Below are 14460 nucleotides of genomic sequence, written 5' to 3' on the forward strand. Positions count from 1 at the left end.
ATACCACTTCACACCCACTAGGATGGCTACAATCAAAAAGAAAGATAATAAGTCTTAGTGAGGGTGTAGAAAAATTGGAACTCTCCTACACTACTGGTAGGAATGTAAATGGTGCAACCACTTTGGCAAATAGTTGGGCAGTTCCACAAAATATTAAACATAGAGTTACCTATAAACCAGAAATTCCACTTCTAGGATTATATCAAAGAGAAATGAAAACATATGGCCACACAGAAACTCATACACAAATGTTCATAGCAGCTGTAGGGGAGCTGCTATGAAGCTGCTTTTACTCTTCTAAGTTCTTGGCTGGAGTTCTGTAACAAAAGACAGATTAGTAAGAGAAAAACAAATAGAAGTTTATTAACACATATATCTCATATATACATGGGAGAAACTCAGGAATAGTAATTTAAAGGTTTGTTTAAAACTTGGGCTTATATAGCATCTTAGCAAAGGAACAAATTTTTAGAAAAGTGACAGACAAAGAAAGGATCTTGGGTCTGTAGGGGTGGCAAATTGTGGGAAGGTAAATATGTGGGGAACTAATGGAAGATAAGGGCTCCTCAGTAAAGTTTGCTGTAGAGAACCTCTGGTGCTGTCTCTGGGCTGATAAAGGTCTGGAGTTATCAGTGATTAACTTCTGTGCAAATTTATGTCCTGCCTGCTTTTAGGCAAATGGGGGAAAGCAGAGAGCTTTTTTTGTATCTGCTTCTTCTCAGTTGCCTTCAGTTCAAAATAATCTTTATGACAAAGTGGCATGTTTTGGGGTGGCAAATTCTGCTATCTTTCACAGAATTATCATAATAGCCAAAAATTGGAAATACCCCAAACACCCATCAACTGATGAAAGGATAAAGAAAATGTTGTATCTCTATACAATGGAATATTATTTGACAATAAAAAGAAATGAAGTACACACTACAACATAGATGAGCCTTGAAAACATCATGCTAAGTAAAAGAAGCCACATATTATATGATTCTGTTTACAGGAAATGTCCAGAATAAGCAAATCCATAGGTACAGGAAATAGATTAGTGTTTGCCATAGGCTAGGGGGAGGTTTGAATGGGGAGTGACTGCTAAGAGGTACAGAGTTTAGGGGTTTATTTGTAGAATATGAAATTGTTCTGGAATTAGATGGTGGTAATGTTTGCACAACCTGGTGAATATACTAAAAACAAATTGTACACTAAAATTGTACACTAATTAGTGAATTTTATGGTATGTGAAGTATATATTGATTAACAAGACAGAGAAATTGCTATATTTTAAAATTTCTTGCCCTACTGGTGTTTCCTAACCCTATAACAGTCTGGAGTACTTTAAAAGAAATATTTCAAAAATATGTCTACTTGGGATTTCCCTGGTGGTCCGGTGGGTAAGACTGCATGCTCCTAATGCAGGGGGCTCAGGTTCAATCCCTGGTCAGGGAACTAGATCCCACATGCATGCCGCAACTTAGAGCCTGCGTACCACAACTAAAGATCCCGAGTGCAGCAACGAAGATCCCACGTGCGGCAATTAAGGCCTGGCACAGCCTAAATAAATAAATAAATAAATAAATATTTTTAAAAAATGTCTACTTGACTTTTTTTTTTTTTTTTTAAAGGAATAAAGGGCTTCCCTGGTGGTGCAGTGGTTGAGAGTCTGCCTGCCGATGCAGGGCACACGGGTTCGTGCCCCGGTCTGGGAAGATCCCACATGCCGCGGAGCGGCTAGGCCCGTGAACCATGGCTGTTGAGCCTGCGCGTCCGGAGCCTGTGCTCTGCAATGGGAGAGGCCACAACAGTGAGAGGCCCGCATACCGCAAAAAAAAAAAAAAAAAAAAAAAAAAAGAAATAAAGAAGCCAGTTACACCTACATATTGTGTACTCTATTTATTCACTTATTTACTTATTTCTTTATTTATTATTTTCCCCCAGGACTTTATTCTGTGCGCATGGTGGGGAAAGGGAGGTGAGGGAAGGGAGAATGGAGCAAGGAAGACACCCACCCGTGCTGCACTGGTGGGGTGGTAGCAAAGATTGTTGCCTTGGAGAGGAACATGGCAGGGGAGAGGACCTGTGGGTTGTTCTCTGCAGCCCCAGATGCCCAGAGTGGTGGAGAGAGGAGGAGGGTTCATGTCCATAAGGAACCGTTGGCTGTTGGGGAAACTTTCCTGCCAGGTCAGGCACAGCACTGAGGGGCGTGTTTGGAGCTTGGGTCTTCTTTATGAGTTTACTAATGTTTACAGAACTGCGCAGCAGGAAAATGGAAGACTGGGGGCAGGTGAAAATCGAAAGCTGGCCGGAAGGGCATGGGGAGCCCCTGATGGGAATGTGTGCCTGTGGGCTTTCAGGACTCCATTATATGAAATGGCCAGAATAGGAAGCTGTAAAGAGACAGGAAGTGGATTAGTGGTTCTTTAGGGGTGGGGGTTGCCTAGGTTACAGAGTTTCTTTGCGTGGGGGGTGGGATGATGAAAATGCTCTAATGTTGATTGTGGTGATGGTCGCACAACACTGAATATACTGAAAATCATTGAATTGTACACTTTAAATTGTATGACGTGAATTATATTTAAATAAAATTGTTATATTAGGGAAAAAAACCTACAAGGGATAAAGTTTAGGGGCAGGCATTAACCTTGGGGTAGGGAGAATGGATGCTAGTCTATCACTGTGTACTCTGATTTTAATGTCTCAGGATACTTGAAATAGCTACCCAAAATGTCATCTGCTTTGCCTAAGACAGTGCTTAAAATTCTTCTCCTGGTGGTTTTTTTAAAAGTCAAATCTTTAGTTCCTAAAAATTCCCTGTTTAAATGCCAGTACTTTAGTAAAAGATGATATTTTAATTAATCAGTTACTATTTTTATAGATACTAGTAGGCTGTTGATAGAAATTAAAGCTTTGGGTAAGAGAAACAGAATGGGGTATTAGAGTATGGGTAAGGGTTGAGAGTGCCCAGTACCAGAAAGTGAGGTGCTGAATAAGGATGTGAGACTCTTCAGAAGAGAACTTCATTTACATCAGAGTATTCCTAAAGTTGGTGCTATTATTTATGACTACATTGCTTAAACCCTATACTCTTTTGATAAAATTAAGATTTTTTGCTCTTTACCAAAAAAACTGAAAGAATGAGAATTGCTCAGGCTCAAGGTTGCAGGTGAGACATTTGCTTAACACCTTTTCTTAAAATACATTTTGAAAATGTCTATTTATTTCATTTATTTATTTGCTTTTTTGGCTGCATTGGGTCTTAGTTGTGGTGTGTGGGCTTCTCTCTAGTTGTGGCACGTGGGCTTCTCTCTAGTTGTGGTGTGTGGGCTCCAGAACACATGGGCTCTGTAGTTGTGGCGTGCGGGCTTAGTTGCCCTGTGGCAGTTCCCTGACCAGGGTTTGAACCAGCGTCCCCTGCGTTGCAAGGCAGATTCTTAACCACTGGACCACCGGGGAAGTCCCATGATTAGCACCTCTAATGTGTTCTTTTAAGTAAATTACTTCCTAATTCATTGCCACAAAGTGATTTATAAGATAATGATTTGGAGAGGTTCTTAACTGGGAGTGACATCTAGAGCATGCTAGCTATCAGCTATAAATAGACTTGTAAAACTAAGAGAGTACATCATTGAGAATACCCTGGATTTTTTTTTTTACACCCAGCCTGTATAGCCAGTATAAACAGTTTTTTAAGTTCAAATCAGAAAAATTCCTTTCTTTTTAAACATTTCATCTTTCCTTTGTTCTGTATACTCATTCTAGAAAATTCAGACAACTTAGAAAGTTATGATGAAAGTAAAATTTACGTGAAATCTTGTCATTAGTAAAAATACTGTAATATTTGATAAAGATCCTTTAGGCATCTCTCTATGTATGTACATATATGTACATAATTTTATGTAAATGGATTTATACACACTATATATTGTGGAAAAAGAAGACTTGGAATTGTATTTGGTTATGAATCTGTTAGAGGCATTTCTTTTCTTTATTTATAATTTGCAAGCTTGCCAAGAGAAAACTAGATCCAAGATCTGTGATTTTTCTAACTAGGGAATCTATACAGCATATATGGTTATTGGTTAATAAATATAAAGCTAGTAAGATCATCTTAATAGCTTATTTGATTAACACTGGTACAATTTATAAACTAACAAAAATCTGTTACAGACATATTTGTGACTCTCTTTAATTCTCTAAATCATATTGTAAAATTTTGCTGTTAGCCCAAGTCTTGGAGTGAAGGGGCTACATTCCAGAGTGGTAAAGATAGACTCTGTAGCATAACAGTTTGACATACACACACACACAAAATCCTTGTCTCTTTACATGATCTGTCAAGAAAATTGTTATAACAGAGAAAGTCTGAACACAGACAACAGAACATAGTCAAATTTAATCTTACCTAAGTCCTTCACCTTAGCCTGAATAGCCAGATAAAAAGGATCTGTATTTAGGTTTCTGAGTAGTAAATATTCTTACCCTTCAACTTTCTTACAGAGAAAGGCAATTTATAGCATAGTGTCTAAATAAACATAGTGCCTACGTAATTGATATTTACCCAAGCCTTAGAAGGATGAGGAAGTCTGCTCTAGAAGAGCAGACCCCCTGAAAGCACTTTGTCTCATGATGCCACTATTCCCTGTGTTGTATAAAATGGTCCACAGGAACTTTTATTCATTCTGTATTAAAAAAAATCTGGTATGGTGCCATCTATGATATATGCTCTTTGTCAAGTGCATGCTTAGATGACGTGTGCAAATGCACACATGGAACCTTTTGTGATTTTGATTGGAATTGCATTGAATCTATAGATTGATTTGAGAACTCACATTTTATTAGGTGACTCTTCCAACTCACAGACTAAGTATATAATTCCATGTATTTAAGTGTGTTTTAGTGTTTTTCAATAAAGTTTTATTAAAATATGTCTTGCATATTTTAGGTAATTTTATCCCTAGGCACTTTATGTTTTTTGATACTGTTATGAACAATATCCTTTGTAAAGTTAAAATTTCTAATCATTTTTGGTATATAAAAATGTAGTTGATTTTTGTATTTTTTTTGGTTTGTTTTTACAGTATCTTTTATTGGTAATGATGGACTTGAGGTAATCAACAGTTCAACTACAGTCTATAAAGGGTTTTTGTAAAAATGCATTCATTTTCTGATAATAAATAAATCCAGACTCTGTACAGTTTAGAAAAACTATGATGGTGGCAAATAGCAAAATAGAAAGATAATAAATCTTGGGTTCAAAATGAAATGATTAAATCAAACAAGAGTGTTAAACATATTTTTGGAGTCCCCTCATTGGGGAGTCATGTAACGGACACCATTCCCTCTCAAGGCTCTCGAGTGGACACTAGAATAATGTCGACTTTAAAGCCTTCTCCTCCAATATCCTCTCTGTTTCAATTTTTGATTATGAAACAAATCCTTTCGGCATGAGATGAAAAAATAAAAGTGCAGATTTGTTCAGGTGGAATTAGTTCAGTTAGATATTTTGGTGTCCTAACAATTCAAACTGAAATTAAGGGCTTCCTACAGCATTCCTATAAGCTTCTGTAAACACAGCCAAAGGCCACTCAGAAAGATGAAACATTTTTCCTATTTCTGTAAATATTAAAGAGATTGAAAAATCAACACCTAGGAAAAAACAAGGCATAAATTCATCAGCACCAAGTAGAAAAGATCTTCAAATGGAGCAGGTCTGTTAATGTGTCCTGATATCCTTGTGTTGATGAATAGGTTCACAATCTCCCCTCTAGGAAAAGTCCACTGCCTAAGGTTAACACCTTTAGGCAAAAGGTAAAGCCCAGCAAATGACTCCATTATACATTTTGATTCATCCATAGTTTTTTAAAAAAAGGAATTTCAAGGTTTTGGCACTCCTTTAAGTACATTTTCTTTGGAGGACGTATGGTTTCAGGTTAGAGTGTCTTCCTTCCCTACTTCATTATTTGTTAAAGTGGGAAGTATCAACTTTATTACTAGTAGTTTCAGCTACCATTTCAAAAGTTGCACGTAGTCACAATACAACAGTTTACGTTTAAATGAGACCCTAGTAGTAGTTAAAGCTGTTCAAAGGTGGCCATTACAAAATCCTGGTAGTCTTTCTTGCCTATCAGATATGATTAAATTGTTGGTGGCTAGAACTCAAGTCACATACAGTCAACCACATTATTGGATCCACGACCTACATCTGGAATTTGCCTAGTTAGGCACACACAGCTACACCTGCTCCAGCTCTGCAGTGAGACACAGGTCCAACAAGCTCCCACCTATTCAGCACTGGATCAAATGCATCTACTGTATTTAAGTATGCATTGCCATTATGACCACCAACTGCAAATACTTTGCCCATCACTGTTGTGATCCCCACTCCAACCCCGGGAGTGGTAAGGGATGCTACATAATCCCACTTGTTGCTTCGAGGATCATACCACTCAACTGAACTCAGAGGAGAATTATCATCAAAGCCACCAACAACATGTAAGCAACCATGGAGCTCACTAACTCCACTGCCTGCTCTTCGCTGACCCATTTCTTTAACTTCTATCCATTTATCGAGATGTGGATCACACCACTCCACACTAGATAGAGAAGCTACTCCATCTTTGCCACCTACTGCATAAACATGGTTCACAAGAGCCACAGAGTCAACTCCTGCACGGGGAGTATTCACTGGTGCCACTGTACTCCACTGATCAGATTCTATGTCACATCTCTCAACATTGTTGACGCAAGTGTTGTCATCTAACCTTCCAATTGCATAAATTGGGCCTCCCAAGGAGGCCAAGGCCATTCCTCGCCTCTTTGTGTTCACTGATGCCTTCATCATCCATTTAATAGTGAGACAATCAAACATCTCCATACTACCTAAATGTTCATTTCCATCATGTCCACCCACTGCATACACTTTACCTTCCACTGAGATTACACCCACATGTCGCCTTCGACTGTTCATTTCTGGTCCAAAGAACCAGCTGTTTTTGTTGATAGAATAGCATTCGATACAGCGAAAGGGGTCACCTGATCCACCTTGACCACCTACACAAAATAGCACACCAGCAGTATGTTTTCTTGGGGTAGTCCGAAAGGAGTATTCAGAGTCAGGTACTGCCCTGCTACTCAAGTGAAGGTGGTAATTTCTTGCTTCATCCAATAAATCTCTACATTTTAGGTTTTGTTTGACAATCTGTTCTTTTGCCACAGCACCCATAAGAAAATCAACTGGCAACAGCGGCAAATGAACAAAGTGTTCACACTCCACCACTTCAGGAAAATGCTCACAGGCATACTGATCCGCCATGTCCATTAAGTCTATATGATTGTGACTTTCTGCAAAGGCTCTTACTGCCAGACAACTGGAGGGATGAAAATGTAACTTCACGTATTCACAACAAGCTCTAGCCATCAGTTCAACCTTCAATGTGATATCACAGAGTTCTCCATTTTCATAAAACTGAAGAAGAGAACCATGAAAATCTTTCCAAGCTTCATTTGCTTCAAAGATAAAGGAGTCTTCTCCATCACCATCACCAAGTGAAGATCTGTTCTTTATTTGCTGGTGCTGTTGCCTTTTCCCCTTTGTGAAGCGATTCCTAGCTTGTTTTGCATTCATAGATTCTGAAACCATTTGTAACACTCTTCTTTTAATACAGCTCTCTTCTCAGACATCCCATTTATTATTTTGTAAAGGATGGGGAAAAGGCAGAACGTAGATGCAGTTCACTAAACTTCAGACATTTTTCAAAACCTACTTAACTGCCATTGTCCAGTTAGTTCAGTCCTCGGTTCGTCCCGGCGCTCGGTTCCTCCCGGCCTCGCCAAGGCTGCAGCCGCGCTACCAGGTTCCCGCAGCCCTGAGCGGCGCCGTACCAGCCCCACGCGAGCACTCGACGGACGCGCACTCTTTTGAGCCTTTGTATATTTTTGTATCCGGCAATCTATAGTATTTTTTAAAGTATTGCCACCTGTTGTTCTCTTTTCTCTTCTGGAACTGCCATTATTTGCGTATTAGGTCTCCTGGATCTATCCTCTAAGTCTTGTATTTTCCATCATGATTTCTGTTTGTATTTAAGCTCTTTGCTTTGAGATAGTCCTTCTGCTTAATTTTCCAGCCACAATTCAGATCTGGACAGTAAACATTCTCTCCTTTAATTCATCTGCAAATTGTTTTCCTGGAAGATCATAGCTTTTCATTCCATAAATTCTTTATTTTTACCTGTTCTCATATATCCTTAAATGTCAGCTGAATATTCTTTAGGATTTACCTTCTTATTTACCCTTTTTATTGCTAAATTTCTTCTTGCATATCTCTGCTTCCATTTAGGATTAGTTTCCTTTTATTCGAAGAATTCCCTTTAGTATTCCTTTAATTCAGGTCAGCCAGTGGCAAGTTCTCTCAGTTTTTGTTTGAAAATGTATTTAATTTGTCTTCTTCTTTTTTTTTGTCTTTACTTTTGAAGAACATTTTTTATTGAGTATAGAATTCTAGCTTGGCAGTTATTATCTTGCAACACTTTGAATGTGTCATTCCATTATCTTTGGCTTTCATCACTTTGTTGAGAAGCCAACTGTTAGCCTTACTGTTGTTCCTTTGCACAGCTTGCAGGATCTTAGTTTCCCAACCAGGGATTGAACCCAGGCACCCTGCAGTGGAAGCAAGGAGTCCTAACCACCGGGCCACCAGGGAATCCCCGTTCTTTTTCTTTTTTATCTGTGTGAGCTTCAGTCTAGATGATTTTTCTGACCTATCTTCTAGTTCACTAATTATCTTTTTATTTGTGTGCAGTGTGCTGTTAAGCCCTGTTGAGTTCTTAAATGTGATTTTTTTTCAGTTCTAGAATTTCCATTTCATATTTCGTACAGTTTCCTCTATGGACTTTCTCCATCTTGTCATTTAATTTCTCAAACCTATTCATTATGGTTATTTTAAAATTCAAGTCTGATAATTCCAGTATCTGGCTCTTCTGTGGATCTGTTTCTCTTCTCTGATATCTCTTCAGCTTTTGTCATTTGATCTTGTCTGGAATACTAGTAATTTTTTGTTTAATACTGAAAATGGTTTATGAAAAATTAAAGAGATCATTTGAAGCCCTGAATGGTGTAGTCTTCTTCTTGCAAGGGTTTGTTTTTGCTTCTGACAGTCAGTTAGGGTAAGCTTAGACTCTCTTAATCAAGCCAGGGATTTTGTAATGAGAAGTTGAGCTTTAGTATTTATAGGAGCTGGTCTCTCCTTAGGTGTAGGCCTTTGAGGGTTTCAACTAAAAGTAAGGGGTGGTTGCCAGGTTTCCTCTATCTTGTTAGGTCCTGAACCTCCAGTTTCCCCCCCCCACAAGTTCTGTGGGAGGAAGGAAGACCAGTTTAGTTTTTCAGCCATTTAGCTACTGCTTTTTGCTCAGCTTCTCAAACTTTCATTACTACTTTTGAATCAGTAATGCTTTAAGGGGAAAAGAGGCACTGAATGTCAGGCTTATCTCTTAGAACTTCTTTTCTGTCTGAGATTTTAGCCCCTCAAGTCCTTGCTGCCTTGGTACCTCTCTGATATCTACAAATAGATTTTTTTATTTTAAATTTTGTTCATATTTTCCAGTTGTTTCTTTGCTGTAGGCTTGGTCTGCAAGAAACTCCACTATTACTGAGAGCAGAACTCCCTATGGAATAACTTTAAAAATAAGACAATTAAGCAAAGCAGTGATACTCAGAGCCTACCTTAAGTTATTTGCCTTTATGTAAATATTGTGTCAGTGTCAGCAAAGATGATTTTCTGTTTACCTTTGAGATGCCTTGACTTTCAAGGACATCAAGTGAATTTTTCTTTAAAAATCTCTCCTTTTGTTGGTCTTATTTCTGCTATATCTGTTTTCTTTATTCTCTCACCCACTACTTCCTTCATAATTCTGAGAGTCTTCTAATTTGACTTAGATAAGATGTGTCTAAATTGTCCCATTAAATTATCTCTGCAGGTGATAAAATGATGGCTCACTCTCTCCCTTTAGCTCTAGAGAATAAGGCAATCATCAATGAGACTGAGTGAAAACATTCCTTAGCCTGATTTCCCAATACTAAATCTCAAGTAATCTTTTTAGTTTTTATATAGTTGTAATAATAGCTTGATAATGTATCTTTGTAACAAATTTTCATGTGACTAACAAGCCTACAACAATTTCCTATTCTCTAGAAGTGTCTAAAAATAATAAAATATATTACATGATCTTGCCAAGGCTAACAGACCCAAAGGAGAAATTCTAACCCAAACTGGGCCAGTCAGATCATCACTGCCAGAAATTTGATGTTTGTGACAATTAAATATAGGGATAGAGTTTTTAGATCTGAGTAATATGATACACAGCCTCTAAGATGGGGCCTCCATTGTACCCCTTCTTCTAGTATTCATGTCCTATGTTCTCCCCTTGACAGTAGGCTGGGCCTAGTGAGTCACTTCTAACAGACTACAGCAAAAGTAATAAGATGTTGTTTCTGAGGTTAGGTTGGAAAAAGACTGTGGGTTCTGTTTTGAGGACTCTCTTTTTCTCTCTTGCTCACTTGCTCTGAGGGAAGCCAATTGCCAGGTTGTGCTGCCCTTTGAAGAGGCCCATGTGTCAAGGAACTGCATGCAGGAGGTCTCCAGCTAACAGGCAGCAAGGAACTGAGGCCCTCGATTGAACAGCTGTCCAGATACTAAATTCTGCCAACAACCATGGGAGTGAGCTTGGAATAGAATTCTCTCTCAGTTGAGTCTTCAGATTAGACTGCAGCCCTGGCCAACAGCATGACTGAAACCTCATTAGAGATCTTTTCTAGTAGAACCCATCTTGGCTGCACCCATATTCCTGACCCTCACTTCATCTCTTCAACTGCTTGCTGCTCTAATTTTTCCATTACGGCATTACAACTGATTAGCTTCCTTGGTTCTCACCTTGTTTTCTTGTGTTTCCTTCATCAAGGGTTTCCCCATGAGTTCCAGTATGTAACTCACTTGGTTTGCTTTCTTGTATATTGTCACTGGGCTGGGTCATTCCTTCTGTGATATGCTGCAGCAAGGATTTCTATGAATGCCACCCAGAATCCTGGGTTTGTCCTTCCTCTCTAGGTCAGACCTTGGATATCTTGGCCTTCAACATCCTGGACACTTAAAGTAACATTTAGCTGTTGTTTCCCGAAATAATGCCTAACATGGGAGCCAATCTGCCTAGCAGGCCTTGCCTGGGTTCCTGATGTATTCTCTTTGAACTATCTGGGTACCTCGCCTGATCTCTTCAAGCTCCTTTTTCCAGGGTTAACTTCCCTTTGCCGTACTACCTTGGACCCTTCTGATTCATTATGCCTATTACTCGATAGGAACTAGTTGTCTACAGTATTATCATTATCCTTCCAACCCTCTTCTCTACCCCACCCCATTTATCGAATGGAAGCCATGCCCTATGTCTCAGTCATTTTTTATCCAGACTCTACCCAGGTAGATTGTAGCTCAGGTTCAAATCACACTCACTTCCCACCATGGGTGCACTATTTATGATTACAGTTGAATACATTCAGCTGGTTTATGTATGCAACTATATTTTAATGACATTTTATGGTGTAGAACTTTGGGGGTTTTTTTTGTTCATTCCTCTGCATGTAATTTTTGTGTGTATACTTTCACATGTTCATATGTATATTTTTTTTGTGAAGAGTTTTGAAGAACCTTCAAGTACTACCTAAACTTGCTTCAGAATAGAGGAGTGATGGTCCAGTAAGTTTTCTTATTTTTCACCTTAGGTTGTCAGTTGCATTAGATTGCTAAAGTATATGACCTTTCATTCAATTGCCAAATTCAGTAGCTATAGTCTACTTACATAGGGCAAAATCTCAAGCACATTGCTGATAATATCTATCAAAAACACTGAAAAAAATTATCAGGTGTTTCCTAAGGAGTATTCAGTGTTTCATTCCTCTAGTGGTTTTAATTGTTTTGGAGGATCTAATGAAAACTGTAGGGACTTCCCTGGTGGTGCAGTAGTTAAGAATCCACCTGCCATTGCAGGGGACACGGGTTTGAGCCCTGGTCTGGGAAGATCCCACATGCCACGGAGCAACTAAGCCTATGCACCACAACTACTGAGCCTGTGCTCTAGATCCCACAAGCCACAACTACTGAGCCCACATGCCACAACTACTGAAGCCCGTGAGCCTAGAGCCTGTGCTCCACAACAAGAGAAACCACCGCAATGAGAAGCCCGTGCACCGCAATGAAGAGTAGGCCCTGCTTGCTGCAATTAAAGAAAGCCTGCGTGCAGCAACGAAGACCCAACACAGCGAAAAAGAAATAAAAACAAACAAACAAATAAACAAAAACTGTATATTTTCTCTCCAGATGTGTGGTTAAGCCCTGAATCAGATATCTATTGCTGTGTAACAAACTACCCCAAAATGTATTGACTTAAAACAACAATTATTATTTTTTATGGTTATGTGGGTTATGGACAGTTCTGTTCCATGTGGTGTCATCTGGCTAATTCATGTAATTGCATTCAGCTGGGATTTCAGCTGGTGCTGGAATGCCTAGGACAGTCACATTCCCATGTTTGGGGTCTTTGTGCTCACTGTTGGATGGGGTGTCCTGTTTTTTTTCCACATGATGACCTCTCTGAATGAAAACAAGCTGCCAGACTTCTTAAGGGCTTGACCTAGATCTGGTGTAGCTTCTCTTCTGTCACATCCTATTAGTCAAAGCAGTCATAAGGCCAAGTGAGTTTTAAGGAGGAATAGACTCCACCTCTTGATGGGAGACATAGCATGTACCTACAGGGATGAGAGAAACAGTTAGTGGCTAACTTTGGCGATAGTCTACCATGAGTGTATTCACACAGAATTTTGCATACAACATCAGGGAGTTCACCAACCCATGAGAATCCTTTATGAAGTACCTATGTTTTGTTTGTTTCTAAAATATTTGTTTATTTATTTGGCTGCAATGCATCTTAGTTGTGACACACAGGATCTTCATTGCTGTGTGCAGAATCTTTAGTTGCGGCATGCGAACTCTTAGTTGAGGCATGTGGGATCTAGTTCCTTGACTAGGGATTGAACCCAGGCCCCCTGCATTGGGAGCACGGCGTCTTAGCCACAGGACCATCAGGCAAGTCCCTAAAGTATCTATGTTTTCCAGAGTCCTAGGTTAAGAATCTCAGCTTTAAAATATAAACCAAGTATAGTGTATCCCAGAAATGCAAGGTTGGTTTCATATTCAAAAGGCAATGAACCCAGTTCACCATATTAGTAGGATAAAGGTAAAAACCCATGTGATCATTTCAGAAAAAAATTTTGACAAAATCCAATATCCACTTATAAAAATAAAAATTCTCAGCAAATTAGGAATAGAAAGAAACTTTAACCTGATAAAGAGCATATATGAAAAACTGACAGCTAACTTCATGCCTAATGGTGAAATAGTAAACATTCTCTAAGACTGGAAACAAGATGAGGATATCTGCTCTCACTACCTATAGTCATCGAGAATGACCTCCTGCTTTAGATACTCTAAGTTCTATCTCGGAATTAAGCTAGGTCATCAAAGGCCTACTTACCTGGACTGCACGATATAGGCTTCTGGTGGAATTACATTTTTTTTTCTGGAATGTACTCTAGTGTGATGTACAGTCTATATTGAAAAATACATAATATGACTCATATGAGGTTTTTTTTCTTCTTAGATTCTACTTTATTTGGCAAAACTCGGAAACTAATAACCAATTCACTTCCCCCTACCTCCTCTTTGAAGAAGGCAGTTCTCCAGAGACACAAATTCTGTGGCTTGGGGATTATCCACCATCTCCAGGCTTTAGACTCAGGCAGCTGATGGCCTGGTGGTCAGGCCTCCAGACCCAAAGCTCTCAGAGGCAATAGAAGAAAGGAAACTCATTTCAAAGACAGTGAAGCCTTCCCATCCTCCTTCCCCCTGCCCACAACCTCCCACACTCCCAACCTAAATAAAAAGATAGTAGAGGACAATGTATGAGTGTGAGAGATACTCACATACAGACCTTCCTTTTAGCTAAAAAGCTGCAAAATCCCTCCCTGGAAGGAGGACAATTAGAAACACCAATCAAGGTTTGGTGGCACAAGGTGATAGTCGGAAACATGTGAGACTGGTAAAAATCCAGGGAGAAAATATTTCACCTTCAGCCCATTCTCAGGACTCTAGTGAACTTATATTAAAAATAATATAAGACTCCAAAACATTGCTGATGGGAGTGAAAATTCACATCATCAGATAGAATCTGGTAGCACATTAGAAGAATGAATAATCACCATGACCAAGTTTTTTGTATTGGAAATGCAGTGATGACTCAGCATTAGAAAAGCTTTTAGAATAATTCATTATAATGTGCTGAAGGAGAAAAATCATGTCAGCCTCCAAATATTACTGGAAACACATTTAATAAAATTCAATATCCATTCTGATAAAAATTCTTAACATTATAT

The 14460-nt window shown here is 39.0% G+C and overlaps 1 protein-coding gene across 1 annotated transcript; it reads right to left on the minus strand.

The window, feature by feature from the left end:
* Positions 1 to 6205: 6205 nt before the first annotated feature.
* Positions 6206 to 7655, minus strand: LOC309812089 (kelch-like protein 8; the record flags this gene model as incomplete). Its single annotated transcript, XM_082635595.1, has 1 exon — positions 6206 to 7655. Exon 1 carries the CDS (start codon positions 7625 to 7627, stop codon positions 6206 to 6208), a length of 1422 nt encoding a protein of 473 aa, XP_082491721.1. The 5' UTR covers positions 7628 to 7655.
* Between the last annotated feature and the right edge of the window lie 6805 nt (positions 7656 to 14460).

The sequence above is a fragment of the Mesoplodon mirus genome, assembly GCF_964341445.2.
Source record: "Mesoplodon mirus genome assembly, chromosome: 11".
Lineage (NCBI taxonomy): Eukaryota > Metazoa > Chordata > Mammalia > Artiodactyla > Ziphiidae > Mesoplodon > Mesoplodon mirus.